The sequence below is a fragment of the Apis cerana genome, linkage group LG8 (assembly GCF_029169275.1).
Source record: "Apis cerana isolate GH-2021 linkage group LG8, AcerK_1.0, whole genome shotgun sequence".
NCBI classification, from domain to species: domain Eukaryota; kingdom Metazoa; phylum Arthropoda; class Insecta; order Hymenoptera; family Apidae; genus Apis; species Apis cerana.
The window spans coordinates 1,598,827-1,620,951 of NC_083859.1; the positions used below are offsets into that span (position 1 = coordinate 1,598,827).

Here is a 22,125-nt window from a genome sequence, read left to right on the forward strand (position 1 = left end):
ATACTTAGATATTTCTCAATAATTTTCTTTTTTTTTTTCGCTGAATGTTCTCTTTGATCGAAACGAAAACGTAAAGATTTAGATAAGAATTTCATTCTTTATGCAATTGTATTTTTTGTATCATATAAAATAAGAGAAAGCATTTCTTTAAATTACGAAAAATTTGAAGAAACTATTTTTGATTTTTAATAAATGTAAAAGAATATTTTTAAATATTTAAAATTTTAAGAATGTTTTAATATCAAGTTTCATAGAAAAAAAAATCAATAAAATCTACAATTATAGGTAAAATAATGATAGTATATATTACAGATCTCTATAACTTTGAGCAATTAGTTAATTGTATGAATTATAACATTATATGTTTGATACTATTTAGCATTAATTAACGTTGTAATTGAAAGATAGCCGAGAATCGATATTTCCAAGCAGTGCATTCGATAATGTAAAACGATGTTATCTGGATCTCTTTCCAATGCATTCTTGGCAGTTCGTTAACAAGACCATGACTGTGAGTTGTATACCAAGAACGGAAAAAGGAAGGCGAAAGTATTCTATATATGATGGATTTCTTCTTCCTTAAGTATAAGAACGAACATCCTGCCCGCAGGGTTTCTAATAGCCAGTCTAGACGGCATCTGGTTATTACATATTATGGATATTTATATGGAACTATTTAATTATTTCAATTTTTAAATAAATTTTGAAAAGTAAGTAAAATTTTGAAATTGTAAAAGAATTAATTAGAAATATTGAAATTGAAAAAAATTTAATTTAAAAAAAATTTATATTTTTTCAATATATAATATTTATTTTCTTGATTTTGTCTCACAGCATTCTTTTTTTTTAATTTTCAAAATCATCTATTATTAATTTTAAAAAATTTTAAGTATTTTCATTCATCTTTCTATTTTTTATTATTTTCTATTATATTTTTCAATTTTTTATTACTTTTTATTTTCCTAATATTTTTAATTATTCTTTTTTTTTTTTTTAGTTTTCAAAAGATATCTATATTTAATAGAAGAAAAAAAATATTGATAACGTAAATCATTTTTAAAAAATTCACTCGTTAGTTTATTGAACTGTCTAGTAAATACTTATAATCTACAAGTTAATAAGATTCATAAAAAAATGTTAGAACAATCGTTCATTCATCAACAAAGAGGAATTGTTGAATATATGTAAGAAGACACGATTTCCTGCAGTTGTGCATGTACCACTGGACAAGTATTTATAGTTTTCGACTTCTCGTCTGGTGCTGCTGCACGACCGGAAACCAGCCGATTATATTTAGAAAAAGACTTGACTGGACGTAGAATAACAATTCTGCTCGCGTTTGTCGAGAGAGAATCAGTATTGGCTAATTCCCTTTACCCCTACTTTCGAAACATCCGTCTTATTAATGATTTACTTGTTAAAAAAAAATTATAAATAAATGTGTCGATAATGGATGATTAATTATATTATAGAATCGTTCGAACTTTGAATTTTATGATAGAGATTATTACTCCGTTACATTATTATTTCTTTAATATAAATTCACTTTTGCCTAGTTCTTTTAGCTTCTCAAAATAATTAATTCTATGTAAAAAGTATAAAAATTTTGAACTTTTCCAAAAAAAATAGAAATATAAAATGGATTTTTCTACATTATTTTACAATAGTAAAACATATAAATTAAAAATTTGCAAAATATTTTTTGAAAATTACAAAAAATAATTAAAATTTGTTTAATTCCACAAAAATATATCATTAGTTTAATTTGTCATTTATATTTAGTGATTCTAAATTTTCAAAGATTTTTATTAATATAATAATTTTTATTAATAAATCACAGATATTATAAATTAATATTTATAATCTACAAATAAAAATAAGAAAAGAAGAATAATTCTGAAGATGAATGCACTAAAAAAGATTCAAGATTTCATTACAAAAAGGAAAAGCAACAACTATAATTAGACACTGTATCAGCCAGCGGTTATTTCGTATTAAGGATGATGAGGCAACCATAACTATCTTGCCAGTCGAGCCAGATGGTGTACAAAGTGGGCCTCGATCCTGACTCGAAGGAGAGCATCCCATCAGGATCGTACAAGGTCACTTTTTGCAAGCGCATTGACCTCGAAAAAGAAGGGAAGAAAGCAAACCGACGATGGACCACCGGATGTGGATCATTGGCGATTTTCTTGGTACATCCAGACGTTATTGCACGATTAAAATCTTTTAACGGTCATCGAACGATTTTGTTCGTACAGACTTTATGAGAAAAAAGGGTATAAGAGTGGTATCATTTGGGAGGATGAACTTCCGGCGAGATCTTTCTTGAGAGAAAAAAATTTAATTCATGGTTGTATTTTAAAGAATATGAACTTTCAACATGGACTTCCAGTGACATTTTTATATTTATAGTTACATTACAATTTAATAATGATTTGATTTCTTTTTAATTCTGCTTTAATTTTTTTTTTATGTTTTATATTTTCACAGATTTCTCGTATAAGATAATTAAAAAAATTTAAAAATTACAATTATAAGTTGAAAAATATGAGATATTTCTTTTTGATTTTAAAAAAATATACATGACATCCGTACGATTGTTTCATAAAAATTTCATATACCCGTATATGTAACAATATGATGTATTAATGGTATCTGAAAGGAAACGAAAGACCTCGTTCTTCTTTACAATTTTCACCTCGTAGATCAACTTCAGAAAGCGTGAAGCCACATGTTATACTTCGTTGCAATTGATCGTCTAGTTATTCAATAGATGAAAAAGAATTGCTTGTTGCATTTTCGCATAATTGCATTTTTGTTAAAAACAATTACTACAATTATCATTTTTGAAAATACTGGAAAATAAGTTTTGAAACAAATATTATATTACTCCTAATGAAATATATTATTATTACATTTATTACTAGTTTAATTATAAAGTTTCGAAAAAAATTTTTATCGCCATTATCACTATTACAAAAAAAAAAAATATTATAGTGTCACATTTATATATAATCACAAAATTTTGATATTATATATGATATTTTATATATATAATATAATATATATATTACATATTATTGCTATAAATAATATCTATTAACAAAAATGAAAAAATCAAAAAATTTATTATTAAAACAGAATTGATCGAAAAAAAAGAATATAAAGGTAAAAAAGGTAAATAATGTAATTCTTAATTTTTATAAACATAATATTCAATACATTTTTCTTTAATATAATTCTTTAATAAAATTTATAATTTCTTAAATTTTTCATTAAGATTTCTCAAAATGAGTGTAAGTCATATAGAAAAACAGTTTATAAAGTTCCGTTTACATTATAATTGTTAATTTTAGACCGGTAAAATGAAAGTTTCTAAAATACATGCACAAGTCATAAAAGTTGATGAATATCCATGAATAAGGAGGCAACGGTTTATGAAAATAGAAACTCGAGGGCTGAAACGAGCAAGTTACACATCGGCGAACATTGGTTGATGCAATTAAACAACCTGTTTCGGAGGATCCATCGTGTTATCCTGCTATTCTTTCGCATACTTTCTCATTCAAACGCATGTAAGTCGCGAAGAAAAAAAAGAAAGGTTGATGAACACAAAAAGCATCAATTATAAAAGAACACGTGATCATGGTAAAACAAGAATCCTGGCTAATAGCACGTTTCCGGTTTACGAAGGTAAACTACGTGGCAACGAGGCAACATAGGTATTCACGTAAAAACCGAGCCCTAATCAAGATCAAAGGGGAGAAAAATTTCAACGATTTTAAAGAATGTTGAAGGACGATAAGCGCTTTTAAAGATTTTTTTTTCTTCAGTTTTCAAAGTTTATTATTATATTTAAAAACATTTAAAAAATATTTCTACGCTAAATATTAAATATTCAATGTATTGATGATCGAATATCGAATTTTTACAGGATCGAATGTTCCAAAATATGAATTTTTTTAAAAAAATTAAATGCCAAAGTTTATTAAAGATGAATAATAATAAAATAATAAAAATAATAAAAATAAGAATTCAATTTAAAAGAAGATATCTGCTTCTAATTAAGGAAAACTCTTCAGAATTTGTCTCATAGACGAATCGATAAATATATAATTTATAGTGATCGTGTTTTTTCAGTTGTACTTGCTGTACTCGCTGCACTCGTTGCACTTATTATCATCCTGAAATATTCGTTTTTCCATACCAGAAAAGGTAACATCTGCGTGATGTGTCATGCGAAATGTTTCGAACAAGCAACTTAAATTTCTAACGAGATAAAAGAAATGAATCGGAGATTTATAATTCATAGTTAACATAATTGATAAAGATTTCATAAAAAAAGCACGCGATATATGTATATTTTATTCATGTATTTCCTTAATTCCTATATACTTATATACTTAATTAAATAGTTCTTAAAATTTCCTTTTTGTTTCATCTATTTCTTTTATTGCTTGTTCTTAATTTTTATCTCTTTTATTATAAATATTTATTTTTTATTGTTACAATTTCTATTTTCATTTTAAAAATATTCAAACCTAAAATGTTTTTCAACTAATTACTTATACATAATATACAATTAACAAAATAGGAATACTAAAAAATAATCCTTTTTAATTTTAGTCCTTAGGGACTAAATAAGGGACTATCATCTCTTTGATAATATAATATATAGCTGATCAATGGAAGAAACTAGAGTTAAGACAAATAGAAAAAAAGCTGGATACGATATACAGGAACGAGACGAATTCTTGAGTGGAAAGGAAAAAGAGACAATGTGTATAGACAGTTGTGTCCGTATACGTGTGTGCTCCGGAATGAAGGAGGGGCGTAATACCTTAGCAAAGCAGCTTGTTCCTCACATTCCTTCTCGCGATGCTTGTCGCGTTCTTCTCTGTGCATTATATACGACTAAACTCTATGGTCTCAGGTTCCTGAGAACCAAACCCCGGTGAGGACTCATAACGCCGTCGATCCCATGCCGTGGTGTTGGCGCACCTTCTCTACGAGTTCGCCAAGCTAAATAGAGTCCAACGTGACCGTTCTTATTCACGGACTTTCTTTTGTTATATTCGTTTATAGAAATGGAGCTAAGCTGTCCTTTCATTGTTATATCATAGTGAACTGAAGTTAACCGTTTCTCCATTCGACATTTCTTCTCTTTCTTCCTAGATTTTTAGCTTAGAAAAATATTAGATATCGATGACTATTATCAAATGATAACTGAGTATTGAGTATAGCTACAGCTTATATAAAGAGAATATTTATAAGTTTTTATCATAATGTTAAGAGATTAATTTTGAATTCAAATATCAAATATTAAATATAAAATAAGTATCAAATGATGAAATAACTAAATAAAATAAAAAACCGCGAATTCAACATCGAATATCGAATACCAATTAGATTATCAAATATTCATACTAAATATTGAATACCTATTTATATATATATTATAAATATTAAATACAAAGTTATATAATAAGTTTTAATTATTAAATATTAATTTTCAATATCTAATACTGAAAATTTTAAATAACATGTACTACATACAAATATTAAGTAAATAAATTAAATACTGATTATTTTGAATATTAAATATCAAATATTAAATAATAACAACATTTAAATACATATTTTTATTGAAATGTTTAATAAAAATAAATATCAAATGTGGGTGTGTATAAATTATCAGAAAAGAAATACACGAATCTAAATTTGAACGGCTGTTTTGCAGCCGTCTGGTAGTCATATTCATATGCATGGCCAAGCAAATGACTCATCTGAACGATTTTTTCTGTTGCATTCAGATTTGCATAATATGTGAAGAAAAAATCATTAATTAATCTGATTAAATCATATGAAAAATTTTTAATCAATGATTATTTAAGAATAGTGAGATATCAATTTTTTCAAATTTTTTTTGTTTTATTTAATTAATCTTTCAAATGATCTTAAAAAATATATTAACTAAATGAATATCAAATAAATTAATAAAAAATAAAAAAGAAAGAAAAATCTATCTTTAAAGAAAATAGATTTATAATCAGAAAAATGAGATAGTTTTAATTACAAAAATTCTAATGAAAAAAATCAGATAAATACTATTCATTTAAAAATAAAATCAGATCTTTCTAAGATAATGAACAATATGATTATTGTCATTATATAATTCTTTCTTAATGACAAAGACTCAATGAAAACATTTCTTTTAAGAAAAATAAAAGAATTTTAAATTAAAGAAAATAAATCCTCTTATGCAAATAGATAGCAAGTGGAATAAATTAAAAAAAGCAATAGTATTATGTTTCGTTGAAAAGTTTCTCCAGTAGTCCACCTGTTATAGTAGCACCTGCTTTTGTAACCATTTAATGCTAACGTTAATGACCATTCATGGATCGTTAGCTGCACGACATGTGGGCAATAAGGTGGAATGCGATTTGTTCACCGCGCTAATATCAACAATATTGATGCACTTCTTTTTGTATTTCCACTTTTTTTCTCTTCTAAATTATTAAAAATTAAATGAACAATTGATCAATTTGCATTCAAATGAATCATTGAACAATATAAATAAAATTAAATATAGAATATCACTAAACAATTAATGGAATCATCAGAAAAATATAAATTTAAATAATTTTATAAAATTTAATTAATCTGTGCAATTGAAGATCGATTATGATCTTTTTTCACACTGTATTAAATTAATTCCGAGCCTTCCTGTTGAAGGTCGTTCACATAACCTTTAACTGATCTCGTCCATGGGAATTCATTTTACAATTATTTCAATTCTACTCAATTGTATTGATCTATTCTACGAAAACAATAAATATTGTGAAAATTAATTAAGAAAATTTATTCTAGAACTTAACTTATTATACACCATTATTTTATCTATATCTTTATATCTCATAAGTATTCTTTGAATCTTCAATATTGAATTCTTTTTTTTTTTGCAATTTTATGCAATGAATTATCTCATAAATAATTGTGCGCTATGATTTTTCTTAATTTTTTGCAATCTCAAAATTTAATTTTTTATAATCAATTCATTGGATCAATCTGATATATTAAGGAAGCCAAAAATTTTCAATTTTTAATTTTTTTGAAAAACATAATTAAATTAAATTTTTGTTTAAATTAAACTTTGACTTCATTTATTTATAGATGCAACTGTAATCACAAGCGACGATGCTCTTCAAGGTTACGACCCTCTCTTCATGGTCGGTTGTTATTTTCCCGCGGAATTTCAGGGTGAGTTCGTGACACAGGTGAGCGGAAAAGATACAAGCAACGAACCTATTCAATATTCTACTATCAACATCACGTTCAACGCTGTTCCCGTGTGGGGTTATTGCCATAGGAGGGTCGGCGATAACGTGTTGCTAATGGACAGGTGAGTCCATGTTGAATCGAGTAATTTAACTCGAATAATCATAAACTGTTACAATTTACCTTATTTCATGATAACATTTATTCAGTTTCGATTATCTCTTGATTTTAATGATAATTTGTTAGTTAGAATAGAATAAATTATATTTAAAAAATAAAATTAATTAAATATATTTAAAAAAAAGATTATATATTATAAATTTATTAAATATATTTATTCATAATAATTTTTCTTTTCCTGTTTTCATGTTTAAATTAAGCAAAAATTGAATGTGTGTATATATATATATATATATATATATTAAAGAAAATTAAAATTTTTATGTTAATAAAGATATAATGTGATAAATAGCTTAAATTATAAATAGTTTAAATATGTGGTAAATAGCATAATTTAGATTAAAAAAATTTTAGTTCCAAATATTAATATTAGTATTTTGATATTTGTATTAAATATAATATAAATTTTAAAGAATTTATTTTAGTTAGTTTGTCAATTTAGATACAATTCCATAAAAGTTAAATTGTAACCAAATCCGTAACTGAGTTACTGCACATTTAATGTATCCTTAGGGATACCTCGACGTCTGCAGTATGTCTGGGATGGAAATAAACCAGATTCCGGCAGAAATGTCGGCTGCAGATATTACTTTAATTAATGATATATAATTTAAAATAATATAAAAATTTTATTGATTAATTTATTTAATTTTTAACTGAAAAAAAATAAATTATATATTGCTAATATTTTGATTCTAAATTTAGAGATTCTCTAATTTTTATGTATTATTATCATAATAGTTATTGTTACTATTTTATATATATATATATATATATATATATAAAACTTATATAATTAAAACATATATTAAATATTTATATAAAAAATATATTTATATTTGCAAGATAAAAATAATTCGATTTTATTAATTTTCAATTTTTCATTAAAATTAATTTTTTATTTAAAAAATGGATTAACAGATTAATAATATAAAAAATTTCATTATTATTCTTTTTCAAATAAGTTGAGCAGTAAACTGAAAATCATTTTACATCTTTTTTAGATATGGTGATGGTGACTGCATTCGATGCTTTCGATTATCAAGAAGATCACGAAATGTTATAGAAGTATTCTCTGAAGATTTAAACAGATGTTACACTTCAGAAGCCACTGCTTTGATTTCTTGTGATAAATTAAATTCGACATCCATTTTATATCGTAAGTGAAATAATAAGTATTTAAATTTAAAAAAATTCTATGAATATTTTGTTTCATCATAATTTAATATTTATATATTATATATTAACATAATTTAATTTATGTGATTTACTGTTTATATAGGTACTAGAGAAATTGGAAATGTTCCTATTAGAAATGAATATTGTCCAATAACTGGCCAGTATCATTTTACATATAATCTCAATAATGGATCCGATAAAACTATTGAATGTAATAGCTTTTCATCTTCTTTTAACAATTGTCCTGATGGTTCAATCTTAAGATTACACTTTAATCGATGCACCTTTGAATCTTACAGTAATTTTCCTTTTTTTTCTTTCTTTTTTTCTTTTTTTTTAATATATTTGAAAAAATTCATTTATTGTAATTCATTTGTTTTTAGCAAATCTTACATTTAATTGCTTAGGCAATTGGCCTGGTCCAAATGGTTCTATTTATTTTGCTTTGATGGATAACAGTGCGACTTATGAAGGTAGACCACAGTATAGATGTGGGGTAAGTTAAAAATATTTTATAATATTTCTAAAATATTTCTTCCATTAAATTTTTTTTTCTTTTTAGTTATTTCATGTTGACAATAAAAAAGGAAAGACATATATGGCACTCAGCAGTGATTCCAGTTGTACACAAGATCTAGATAATTCCACTAGTGGATATGAAACATTAATCCTTAGTAAAGTTCCAAATCAAAAAAAGATGCCAAATTATGTGAAGACTCATGTAGCAACGTTAGTATATTATTTTTAATAAATAAAATTTTACATATTGTAACTATTAATTAATTACAATTTCTAATAATCTTTTAATATTACAATAATTTTATATTATATTTAATTAATTGAAAAATATTAAATTAGATTTCCAAAATGGGCACAAGGTCTATGGGAAGAATCTCTTATTGTTAATGGTACTATGACTTTCACTGATCTTAATGGGTATAATAGTTATACGTTTATTACCGTTGATTCTAACGAAGAAACTGGCCGCTATATCGTTTACTCCAAAAATCAATGGTAACATACAATGAATAAAAAAAATATTAAAATAATTTGTTTTTATTAAAATTTCTAAAAGAAAAAATATTTCTAGTGAACAAGCAGCTTACGTATGTTTAATGATGAGGCAACGAAGTGAAAATGTATTAGAATTTGCAATAGGTATTTATTTTTTAGATAATTATATCGAATGTTCATAAATATTAATTAAATCATTTAATTTATGAAATAACAAATTTTTCATGCAGGTGTACTTTTAAGCCCAGTTTATAAACCCTCATTGTGCGATAATCCTTTAGATAAGCCTGTTTGGATGACACAAGCACGTAAGTCAATTTAAAAAAAAAGAAGAAATAAATATATAAATTTTATATCTCAATAAAACAATAATATTAAGATAAATATTGTTAAAATTAGGCGTTGAACGTGCAGTAGAATCACCTTGCCCGATTACTGGAGAATATATGGGAATGATAACTGATTTATCAGGAATGTGTGCTGAATTAAGTAGTAATTGTAACACTCGTGAAATAATGTATTTTAAAGTTACTGATTGTGAATCTGGAGAACTTTATGAAGGTATTTTCAAAATTAATGATAATTTATTAAAATATTTACCGGTATAGTATATAAAATACCATATCATATAAAAAAAAATTGTTTCAGAACGAGCATACTTATGCTTAGGACAATGGGAAGAAAAAGGTGTAATGTATACATATACTATGAGAAACGATACTAGTACTAACGAATGTTTTGTTGGTTTAATTGTAAATGATGAAGAAATCTATATCAAAGAAGCGGGAGATCATTGTATGAGAAATATTGATCCTAAAAAAGAAGGAATGCGTCTATATAAGAAAGGTGAGTTTCTAAATTCATAATTAATATTTAATATTAAAAATACACATCTAATAATTTAATATAATTAAATAGGTCAATGTTATGGAAATTCCCCAAGTCCTGCACCAACACCAATGAAACCAATTCCTCACAATCCAATAATGAGAATCGCCACTACTCCGCGATCGAGAATTTCAGGTTTTAGAAATCACATTATTTTTATTTATTAATAAATTATATTATACATTATACAATTTATAATAAGATTGATTATTTTATGTAACAGGTACCACTAATATATCAGGAAATAATATTCCATCATTTGCTTCACATAAAATCACTGCATCTTATAGTTTTATGGTATTTATAATGGTAATTGCGTTTTTTAAAAATATTTATACATGTATTTGAGTATCAATACTGTCAATAATAATAATTAATTTAGTGAATGAATGCAAGACACAGAACAACAAAATATTATTGTCTTGAAGTGAAGTTATAAAAGTTTTTTAAATTTTATTAAGATTACTAACTAAAAATGATTGAGGAAGTAAATATTATACATGAAGTATATATTTAAAAAATTATTATATTACTGACTGACTTAAAGAAATATAAAAATATTTAAATATTTTTAATTTTTAATATAGACAAGTATATTAATATCAGTAATACAAATATACTTGTTTTAAAAGATGCATTATAATATACAATGCAATATGTAAATGAAAATATCTAGATATCTCCATTATTTACATTCTTATAAATATCTTCATAAATAATAAAGATATTTACGTATTTCCACTTAAATGATGCATCTTTTGAATGTTCATTCAAATATCAAATTTTCACCAAACACTGCCTTGTAAGATACAAATAATAGTAAAAAGAAAATTATATCTTGCTAGGAAACTCCAAAGAAATTCATGTACAATAATTTTTGATTTTAATACATTTTTTAATTATTCAATTATATATTAAATCAAATGAGTAAATACAATTACAACTATTAACCAATTAATGAGACTGAATTAATAATAGTATATAGAATGGTTCACCAATAACAAAATACGTATATATATTCCATAAATTTGTACTTAAAAGAAAAAATTAATATTACTTTTTCATAATATAATACATATTTATTAATTTATTTCAAAAAAATTGAAAATGAAATTGAAAACTTAAAACAATATATAAAATTATTAATTTTAATAATATAGTTTCTTAAGATTATTTTTAAAAAATCAATAACAATAAATTTTTTATAATTTTTACATAATAATTAGATTAAATTTAATATCAATTTTTACAAATAACATAAGCAAATATATTTGTATCTAAAATAAGATTTTTCTTTATAAATGAATAGTATGAAACAATTTACATTTTTATAAAATACTTTTATAACTCATTTTTATATTTATATTATGCGCGTGCGCCTCTCTCTCTCTCTCTCTCTCTCTCTCTCTCTCTCTCTCTCTCTCTCTCTCTCTCTCTCTCTCTCTCTCTCTCTCTCTCTCTCTCTCTCTCTCTGTGTGTGTGTGTGTGTGTGTGTGTGTGTGTGTGTGTGTGTGTGTGTGTGTGTGTGTGTGTGTGTGTGTGTGTGTGTGTGTGTGTGTGTGTGTGTGTGTGTGTGTGTGTGTGTGTGTGTGTGTGTGTGTGTGTGTGTGTGTACATATATGTTACATAAAATAACATTATACATATATATTCATTAGTATAGAATTCATAATACAATAATGTTTACAATGTAGATAATACTTCTTCAGTCATAGTGTGTTTAACAATAAGTCTATCAGATGCCAAATTATTGATGTTATTCATTGTCAATTCTTTAATTTTAACAATTATTATTAATTAATTTTATTTAATTTAAAAAAGTCATAAATTTATAGTCTTTATTATTTTGACATCTGAAAGATTTGTAAATTAAAAAGAAATTATATTAAAATTTCACAAATATGTATCATTCTGCATTTAAGTTTTTTCAATATTTATTTATTAAAATTGTGATGATTAATATTTTGTATATTGCTAATTAAGTAAAAGAATACTTTGTATATTACTATAAAACATTAAGAGGATGCTATAATTTTATACAAAAATTATATTAATAATTATTTGAATGCAAATATAAAACTTAAACTTTATATATATATATCTAATTGATATTATCATCTTTAAAATTATTTAATTCTGAAGATCATCTTAACATTATAATGTTCCTATTATATTATACAGAAATGCAATAAAATTAATTATGTTAATCATATAATTTATGTATGTATAAAATATTTTTGATAACTTAAATATTATCTTAAAAATGTATATAATTTATCTTGCATATTTATATACTAGGGATAATAAAATAATTTTTTTTAAATAATAATTGCTTTTCTTTATAATATTTTATTTAATTTTTATTTAATTTAATTAATTAATAATGTTTCAATTATTTGTAATTTAATATTAAATTTTTAATATAAAAAAATAAACAATTTTTCATTTTATAATATATACAAATTTCAAATTTTGATATAAAAAAAAAATCTATATATTTATGCTGATAATAAGATAAATATTATTTAAATAACAAAACTTATAAAAAAAAAGACCAAAGCTTAAAATAAATTCAAATGTTTATATATTTACGTTCATGTATCAAAAGATCTTCTTTACGTTTCGTTCCCCATTTATATTTATTACTACCAGATTTTCCTACTACACGATGACATGGCACTAAATATGCAATATAATTTTTCATTATCGCATTTCCAACAGCACGTACAGCTTTTGGTTTACCTATATTTTGCGCAATCTGTTCATAAGTAACAGTTGTACCATCTGATATAAACATCAAAGCCTGCCAAACTTTTATTTGAAATTCTGTACCCTTCATAAGAACCAAAATAGAATCATTTGTAGACATTTGTTCGAAAAAAATTTTTTCTATAATTTCATTTATTTTATTTCCAATGTTCTTAATCAATTCGGAAAAAGGCCAATTGCTTTTTAATTCAGCTAACGCTTCTTCGTTACTTTTGTCGACAAATCCTAGATATATAATAGCATTATCAGTACTAGTAATGCCGATTAAACAATTTCCAAAAGGCGTAGGATAAAAACCATATATTATCTTGAAATTTCGATGATTTGTTTTATATTCTTGTGGTGTCATAGTTTGAAAACGAACCATCATAAATTTTTTAAAACTGTAGATACTATAAGAATAAAAAAATACAAATATTAAAAAACAATATGTTGATACATTATTTAGTATTCTTATTGTTTTTATGTAAACTTTTAATATCAAAACTATTTATTATAAAAGTTTTTTATTAAAATTATTAAAATTAAATGTTTACATAAAATATTTTATATTAATAATAGAATACACAATTCTATTCTATCTTCTAATTATTTTCCTTCAAAAGAATATATAATAAGTACTCACTAAAAAATAATTTAAACTTATTGTTATGAATATTTAAATTAATATTAATACATAAATTTAAGATTTATTTTAATTCGATTAGAACTAATTTTATATTATACATCATTCGTGGAGTCGAACTATAGAATGTAAATAAAGCCACATGATCAAAATTTAGATTCTGGAAAAATCAAATTTGTGATTCCGAAATATGAAATAGAAAACTACTTTTTCGTATATTAATTTATTCATGAAATTATTTATTATTAATATATATATAAGACAAAATAATAAATATTTGAAATAAAAGATTTGAGGTATAGCTCATTACGAAACACTGAGTACAACTTATGCATCGATGAACACGAAGTTTTTTATTAAAGACACAATATGTATCACATAAGTTAGTTTTTTAATTGTAATTCAAAACTTTTTTTTATTCTATTTTGATTAAATATCTATCTATAAATCTATAAATGATTAAAATTACAATTTAATCTTTTATTTGTTGCGTTATTACATAGAATAATATATTAAAAATGATTGTTTTATACAAAAAAACTGCACAATTAATTTTTTTTAGTTTAAAATTACAATTGATGTATTATATTTTTAAAAAATAAATTAATTATAAAATAATAATATGAGAGGTCAAGATTAATATACTTAACCTAAATCAAACAATCAAAAATATAATAGTAAATATTTTAATAATGGGTATTTTTCTTTTATTCTATTTAAGACATTATAATTAGTTAAAAAAATTTATTAGCAAAGCTAATATATTGTAGAAAATGAAATAAAGATTTATAATACATATTTAAACACGCGAGGATGATGACAAAATTTACAAATATACAAGGATAATATTAATAATAATATATTATAAAAAAAATCACTTTTTTTTTGTACGCTTAATGACATACGATTTTATTTTGTCGAGATCTGCATTAGTATCAACGTTAAAAAATACTTTACGCGATTTCGCATCTGATATTAATGAATTCCACATTGGATATCTCTGTAATCAATAAAACTTATTGTATAACTTTTAACTATAATCTAATTTTTTAATATTTTTTTTCTTTTTGTAAGTTATTATATAATCTTACCATAAAAATATTAAAATTACCACACATAATGAGGCTGCGTTTTGCTCTTGTAAGGGCAACACAAAGTCTTTGTCTATCTGATAAGAAACCAATTTTTTGACTTCGTACACATGACATAATTATTATATCACATTCTTGCCCTTGAAAACCATCCACTGTATTCACGTCAATTTTCACTTTTTTTTTAATATTTTCAGGTAATGAAAATATTCTAAAATAATTAAAATTAATATATAAATAATTTAATGGTAGTATATATTACTATCTTATGCTAAATGCATACTTACTTTTCATGAATCTTTGTTAATATCATAGATTTTTGATTATTATATGGTGTAAGAATGCCACATGAAATATATGATTCCCAATTATCCAAATTAGCAGAAGTTAACATACAATATATAATATTTGCTACAAAATCTGCTTCTTCATTGTTTGAATTATCATCATTCTGATTTGAATTAAGATTTAAAATTCGATAAGGATAAAATGGAAACGTATCATCGCGTTCGATTGCAGTCTTCAACTTGCCACCATAAAAGAATTTATTTGGCCAAGAAGAAATATCATGTTGCATTCGATATTGTGTATCCAACATAATTATCGGATTATTTGGTTGTAATTCAAAGGCGTTTTGCACTCGAGAAAATATCGATTGATCCAATCCATATTTCTTTGCCTGTCCACTTAAAACTGTGGCCGGTAATTGATTTGGATCACCGACTAAAATCAATATATTAATTCCTAACATTAATGGTATTAAAGTTTCTGCTTCACAACTTTGAGTAGCTTCATCTACAATACACACAGATATTTTTTTTTTATTAATACCAAAAATGGATTCCATTTGACTAGTATAACAAGACGAAAGGGTACAAGTAATTATATCTGCATATTCAAGAAACTTATTTTCCGTCATACGTTGTAATTTCATATATTCTTTGTTTCTGATATTTAGTTCATTTAATGATTCACGATTTTTCAATAATTCATATTTCATAGTCATATCATTCAATTTCATCCTGATATGCTGTTTATAAGCTTCATCCAAATTATGAGAATTAGTCAATTCACATCGAAGAGCATTCATTTTAGATTGTAAAAGCAATTTTTCATTTTCTATGCTATCGGATGGAGTATTATTTGCATTATTCGTTTTTCTAATATCTCGTTTTGCTAATTCCATAACAGAAATATCTTTCACTTTTGGATGCATCATTTCCGATTGTCCGATGCGAACCATTTTAAATGGTTTCATTTTCGTTTGTTGTTTTATCGTAGTTCTAACGTTTAATAATCTTAAAACGATCTCATCAATAGCAGTATTTGATGGAGCACATACTAACATTTTAAAAGAACTTCCATTGCTTGTATATCTATTATTTCCGTATAATATTTGAGTAATTATATTTACAATAACTTTTGATTTTCCAGTACCCGGTGGCCCTTGAATAAAACATAATTTAGTATCTTTATGAACTGCAGCTTTGGTTACTCTATTTACAGCTTCTATCTGTTTTTGATTTAATTTATCTCCAGTAACTAATGTCTCTAATTCAGAAACAACTGGTAACTTATACATTTCAAGTTGTGGATTTAGAATTAAGTTTACTAATGGTGATTTGGGAAGAAACTGCAATGCTTGTACCATTCTTAAGCTAGAACGCAAATAAATTACAGCTCTTAATCGCTGAACTCGATTTACTAGAATATTCTTATCAAGACATTTTGTTATCACAGTATATGTTAATAATGTATGAGGATTTTTCACATAATTCTTCAAATCTTGATTGAAACGAGTAACAGGAGTTAACACTGTTGTATATATATTAGTAACATATGCAAATACTTTACGGAAATCTTTTGATTTTTGTGATTTTTCATGATTTTGAACATATTCAAAAAATATAAGATCTCCATAAATAGGATGTATTTGCTTTTTTATATCCTCTTTTGTGGCTAATACTTCAAGCATTAATGTTGTTAAAAATATATTATTCGAAACATTGGATGTTTGAATAGAATTTTCAACTATAGAACACATAAATGTGGGCCGTCTATATATATGATCTATACTCTGAAATTGCTTAGTGATACCATGCCAAATTTCTAGTAATAAAAGTGGACTTATAATATTATAATATTCCTCATATGATCTATAATGTGTTAAGGTTACATTAAGTTCTTCAGGTTGTATTACAGGTGGATCTTGATTCAAATATTGTTGTTCTTCTAACCATACTGGTTTCCAGCATAAAATGCGCCATAAAAATTGGTTCAATTTTGCATTAGATTCTGTGGTATTACTAGGTTTCTTTACAGCAACTTTTTCTGCAGGTATAGGAGCATCTTTACCTGTTAGTTTTTTTAAAACATTAGATTCATCAATTTGATATTCACGTACGTTTTGAATTACTGCAGAAAAAGATACTCGTTTTTTTGTTTTCACGAAATTCGATTTAATATTTGATTTAGAAACGGAAGATTTATTTTCAATAAGTTTAGAAGATTCTTTATCTGATTTATTCTTTGATTCAATATTTTTTAATTCATTTGTTTTCTCTATTTTTTTTTCTAATGAGAGTTCTTTTAACGCTGTTTCTGCTTCTGCAGTATTTATTTTCATCTTGGTGGTGTTAGATTTTTTGGGAATCTTGCCCAAATTCGAAATATCATTAAGCGTTAATTTATGTTGTAAATGTTTTGTTATTTCTTTAGAAATGTTTTTATGTTTTACAGAATTTGTCATTTCTGAATTTGAAGTATTATTCACTGCAGATTGACTGGATGAAGCTTTAGATTTTTCCGTTACATTTTCTAATCTAGATGCAGAGATCGTGTCTTCGACAAGAAAATCGTTTCGAGTCTTTGTCGTTATTTTCGCTTTTGGTTTAGAAACAATACGTTTCTTCTCTTGATTATTTTCTAAAGATAATCGTTTCTCCTCTATTGCAAGTTTCTTCAATTTCATTTTTCTATTATCTATCAATACTTTCTTTTCTTCTTTAGAAAGAATATTAATTTTCTTCTGTTTACTAGGAGGGAGACAATCTGCCCATTTATGAAGCATTTTACGATTTTTTTGCTCTTTTACATACAAACGTTGTTCTATTTTCAACATTTCTTCTCGCTTTTTTTTTTCATTAGCAGATAATTTTTTTTTAGTGGATTTTTCATGTTTCTGAGGACTTTGTTTAACTTTATTATTGTTTCGTTTTCTGGTAGGCAAATGCGGAGGTTCTATTTGAGGCACTTTTTTCTCAATTGATTTTTTTTTCCTTGAAGATACAATATTTTCTATTCTATTAGCTATATCCATATAATTTTCTATCTTTTTTTGTGTTGGAGACAAATTCTGATATTTCGAGGATTGTTTTTCCAATGTGAATTTTTCAATATAATTTTCAACATTTTTTGATTTATTTGGAAGAATTTCTTGTGATATTATTTTATTTAAATTTTTTACATTAACGAAAGTTTTTGGAGAAACTATTTCATTTAAGTTTTTCATGCTTTGAATTGATATATTTTCTTCTTCTTTATCTATAGATTTTTTTGCTTCTATTTGTTCATCTATATTTTTTCTATTGTCAATAAATTCAAACTCATTTCGAAATGGCTCTTCTATATCAATATCTGCTTTTATATCTTCTTTCTTTATGTCAATTTCATCATTCTCATTAACTATTTGACTTCGAGATAATCTGTGTAACCAATTATTATCTTCATCTTCACTATCTGTTAATGAAATAATTAAATCTGCATCATCAACTATACTATATCTTACATTTTCTATTTCTGCAGGTTCTTCTTTAATTTCATCTTTTATAGATGTATTCATGCCATATCCAATATCAAACAATTGAGAACATGGAAAAATATCATCTTCACTATCACTTAAATTTACTACATCATCTTCTGAAAATTTTGTTTTTGGTTCTTGTTGAATTTGTTTTAATTTTATTGGAGATACAAGTGGAATATTTGTATTTGGAGAATATATATTTTCATCAGTATCAGTTAATTGTAATTCATTCTCTAATTTTATCACATTATCTTTGTTACGTACAAAATTTGCAGATAATGATAAATTTTTGTTTTCATTACTTTGTTCAAAATGTTGATTTGTTTTATTAACTGTTTTTGACATTTCAACTTCAATTAAAAAATTGTTTACTTTTTTATTATTTGCATTTTCTTTTCTATTTGTATCTATCTTTATTTTATTGTTCTCTATTGTATTTTTAGATACAATATTATTTACTGTATCATGTATATTTTTAATATGAAATAAACTATTTTCAGTATGATTTTGATCTTCGTGAAATGTATTTATATTCAATTTCTTCTTATTCTTAGAAGCAGTAGAAATTTCATTTTTGTTAATATTTTCCATTTTATTGTTTATGAATGATTCAATTTTTACATCGTTTATATTATTTGATTCCATCATATTAGTATCAATATGTTTCTTTACATTTAATTTATTATCTAATTCTATATTCTTTGTGAAATTATCACAATTTCCTTTTTCATTTAATAAGTTGTCATTTCCTGATATGTGAATTATTTCAATATCATTGTCATTTTGTATTGTATATTTGTCTGTAATTTTAACAACTATTAATATATAAATTAAAATAAAATTATTATATCTTCTGCACTTTTATTTTATTAATTCTTTTATTATATTTTATTTTTTGTTAAATATGAATGAATATGAGCAGAGATGAAATATTACCTTCTAAAGAATTTTTATCTGAGATACAATTTCCACTTTCTAATTTGAAAATTTTATTTGGCACATCTTCATTAGAATTCCTTTGTCCTCTTTTGCGTTGAACATCAGATTTATCATTACATACATTTTCAATATTTATTATAGTCTCTGATAAAGCAGTAGTACTATGATTATTTTCAACTTTTGGTGGCTATTAAAATTATTAAAATATTTAATAATTTTATTTAACAAATATTATAAGTCAAAATAATATTAATGAAATCTTACTTTAATTGTTTGTAATTCATATGCATACATACTACTATCTGTATCAACATTTGGACAACCAATACCAATAATATCATTTGGATGTAATTTAGTTGTCTGAAAAGGTTCTTGAGGAATTCCATTTATAAATAAACCATTTGCACTCTAAGTATAATAATAAATATTATTGAATTAAATTTATTATATTTTAATATATTAATTTCAATATATAATGTGTACCTTTAAATCTGTAACATATAATTCATTTTTGCTGCGAAAAAAAATGCAATGACGTCGCGATACTGTCAAGCCAAGACATACTATTTCATTATCTCTGGCTCTACCACAAGTATACTGAAAATATAAAAAATGTATATTATTATCTTTAATTTAATTTTTTTAATATTTACAATGATTTGTTTGTTAATATTATTAATGAATGAAAACGATTGTCAACATGAAATAACTTTTCAACAGAAAAATCATTTCAGAACATGTGTTTTTTACTTGCAAAAATAGAATTATATGCTTACTGTATGATCTTGTTGATCAAGCACAATTCTATCCGGAGCATTAATACGTTCCAGTATAAATTGGCAATTGTCATTTGCACTCATTTTTAAAAAATAGTCGGTTTATTTACAACTCTTTAAGTATCTACATAACCTATTCTTTATTGTATTGAAAACATTTCATTGGAAATTTTTACTGATTATCTTAAATATTTAATAATCTTAATAAAAGTCAATCAATATATTATTTTATTACATTATTTTTAAAGAAAAACATTTTTATAATAAAAGGAATACATGCATTGACCTTTACCGCCTTTTACACTTGAAAATAGCATATATAATATATAATATATATAATATATATAAATTCACTGGAAACATCACAGTGACATCTACGAAAAACATCTTCAAATCTTAAAATTTTACTGTTGAAAACTTCTTTGATTAGTTACTAAATGATTTTTATAATATAATTTTGCTTATTAATAAATAAAAGAATTGACATTAAATAAAAATATTTGAAAGATAAGAAACAAAAACATATTGGATTATGTAATATAAAACTTAGATTTTAAAATAGCAAATTAAAATTTAAGAACATAATAATACTAGCGGTAAGTTATCTTCACCATAGATTAAATATAAAATCAATCATACAATTTTTGTAGTCCAAATTTCTGAGGCTTTAGAGTTCTATTTTCATATCATTCGCATCATTACTAAAAATGCAAAATTTGATTGCGAGATTTTAGGCCTTCATTCTGACAAAAATTATAAATAACATAATAGCGAATTAAGTAAACAAGACATGTCTTAAAATAATAAAAATCTGAAACAATCAATTGTTAAGTTTGATGGAGTAGCGAGAAAAAAAATCCAGATTAGTGAAATTCTTTGAATTTTTTTCAAAATAATTATTGATTAATTATATAATAAGTAATATATATTTTTTAAAAAGAAAATTAAGGATGATTTTCTTATAGAAAAGATATAAAAATTATCTCGAATGTGAATACAGAAATTATATTCAATCATAAAAGTTGATAAAGTTAACAAATTTTAAAAATAATTTTTTTAATGCATTCTTTCATAAATATATGCATTAAATGATAATAAATGCATAATGTGAAATATATGTATATGAATTCATAAATTTTTTAAATGTTATATAATAAACAAATAAATAAATAATAATAATAAATAATAATAAATCCATGTATAAATCTTTTGAATAAAATAAATTTTACAGTGTAAATATAAACAAAATTAAGTAAAATAGTGGGAAAAAAATAAATATAAAGTAAGAATTAATCATTAGTGTTCTTTATTATTTTTTTTAGAGATATTAATTATATTTAAAAATCTTCTATATATTTATAATTTATTTATTATCATTAATTATTATTATATATATATATATATAGGTATCAAAAGTTTCAATATTTTTCAAATAGATGGTGTGAATCAAAGAATTTGAGTAAACTTTTTTGTTGCTGGTGTAACAAGTTTGAGCATTTTTTAAAGAGATGGAATTATTGATTAAATGCTAAAAATGATTATATTTTTATATGATTACAGACAAAGTTTATTAATATT

At 23.9% G+C, this 22,125-nt stretch overlaps 3 protein-coding genes and 1 long non-coding RNA gene across 7 annotated transcripts in view; 2 read left to right on the forward strand and 2 right to left on the reverse strand.

Moving 5' to 3' along the window:
• Positions 1-12,117, forward strand: part of LOC107997280 (uncharacterized) — a 28,695-nt gene extending 16,578 nt beyond the window's left edge. For all 3 annotated transcript variants that reach the window (XM_062077845.1, XM_028666223.2, XM_062077846.1), the window contains exons 3-14: positions 7,177-7,405; positions 8,466-8,620; positions 8,744-8,938; positions 9,024-9,136; positions 9,203-9,369; positions 9,499-9,654; positions 9,731-9,798; positions 9,885-9,962; positions 10,054-10,215; positions 10,303-10,500; positions 10,573-10,677; positions 10,766-12,117. In XM_062077845.1, coding sequence (XP_061933829.1) covers positions 7,177-7,405; positions 8,466-8,620; positions 8,744-8,938; positions 9,024-9,136; positions 9,203-9,369; positions 9,499-9,654; positions 9,731-9,798; positions 9,885-9,962; positions 10,054-10,215; positions 10,303-10,500; positions 10,573-10,677; positions 10,766-10,890 — 1,751 coding nt within the window. In that variant the 3' untranslated portion in view covers positions 10,891-12,117. The remainder of the gene's footprint in view (positions 1-7,176; positions 7,406-8,465; positions 8,621-8,743; positions 8,939-9,023; positions 9,137-9,202; positions 9,370-9,498; positions 9,655-9,730; positions 9,799-9,884; positions 9,963-10,053; positions 10,216-10,302; positions 10,501-10,572; positions 10,678-10,765) is intronic.
• LOC114577399 (uncharacterized) lies at positions 70-5,394 on the forward strand. The gene is made up of 3 exons (XR_003697438.2): positions 70-710; positions 998-3,180; positions 3,360-5,394. It is a non-coding gene; the product is annotated as an uncharacterized LOC114577399 (long non-coding RNA).
• Positions 11,923-14,241, reverse strand: LOC107996684 (bifunctional transcriptional activator/DNA repair enzyme Ada). The gene is made up of 2 exons (XM_017054855.3): positions 13,937-14,241; positions 11,923-13,703 (listed from the first exon to the last, which is right to left on the reverse strand). The coding sequence occupies exon 2, from the start codon at positions 13,679-13,681 to the stop codon at positions 13,115-13,117; it is 567 nt and encodes a 188-aa protein (XP_016910344.1). The 5' UTR covers positions 13,682-13,703; positions 13,937-14,241; the 3' UTR covers positions 11,923-13,114.
• A 427-nt stretch (positions 14,242-14,668) lies between these two features.
• On the reverse strand, positions 14,669-20,871 carry LOC107997252 (uncharacterized). 2 transcript variants are annotated; one of them, XM_017055707.3, is made up of 7 exons: positions 20,548-20,871; positions 20,255-20,368; positions 20,036-20,179; positions 19,769-19,958; positions 15,315-19,632; positions 15,028-15,238; positions 14,669-14,936 (listed from the first exon to the last, which is right to left on the reverse strand). In XM_017055707.3, exons 1-7 carry the CDS (start codon positions 20,629-20,631, stop codon positions 14,811-14,813), a joined length of 5,187 nt encoding a protein of 1,728 aa, XP_016911196.1. In that variant the 5' UTR covers positions 20,632-20,871; the 3' UTR covers positions 14,669-14,810. The 2 variants fall into 2 exon arrangements, with proteins under 2 accessions (XP_016911196.1, XP_061933828.1); XM_062077844.1 differs by having other exon boundaries at positions 15,315-19,647.
• Between the last annotated feature and the right edge of the window lie 1,254 nt (positions 20,872-22,125).

Excerpts from the sequence above, each read along its gene's own strand:
- LOC107996684 (XM_017054855.3), bottom strand. The coding sequence starts at position 13,681 with ATGATGGTTCGTTTTCAAACTATGACACCACAAGAATATAAAACAAAT.
- LOC107997252 (XM_062077844.1), bottom strand. The coding sequence starts at position 20,631 with ATGAGTGCAAATGACAATTGCCAATTTATACTGGAACGTATTAATGCT. Across the intron at positions 20,369-20,547 it reads TTGATCAACAAGATCATACA|TATACTTGTGGTAGAGCCAG; the intron begins GTAAGCATATAA and ends TTATATTTTCAG. Across the intron at positions 20,180-20,254 it reads TATATGTTACAGATTTAAAG|AGTGCAAATGGTTTATTTAT; the intron begins GTACACATTATA and ends TATTATACTTAG.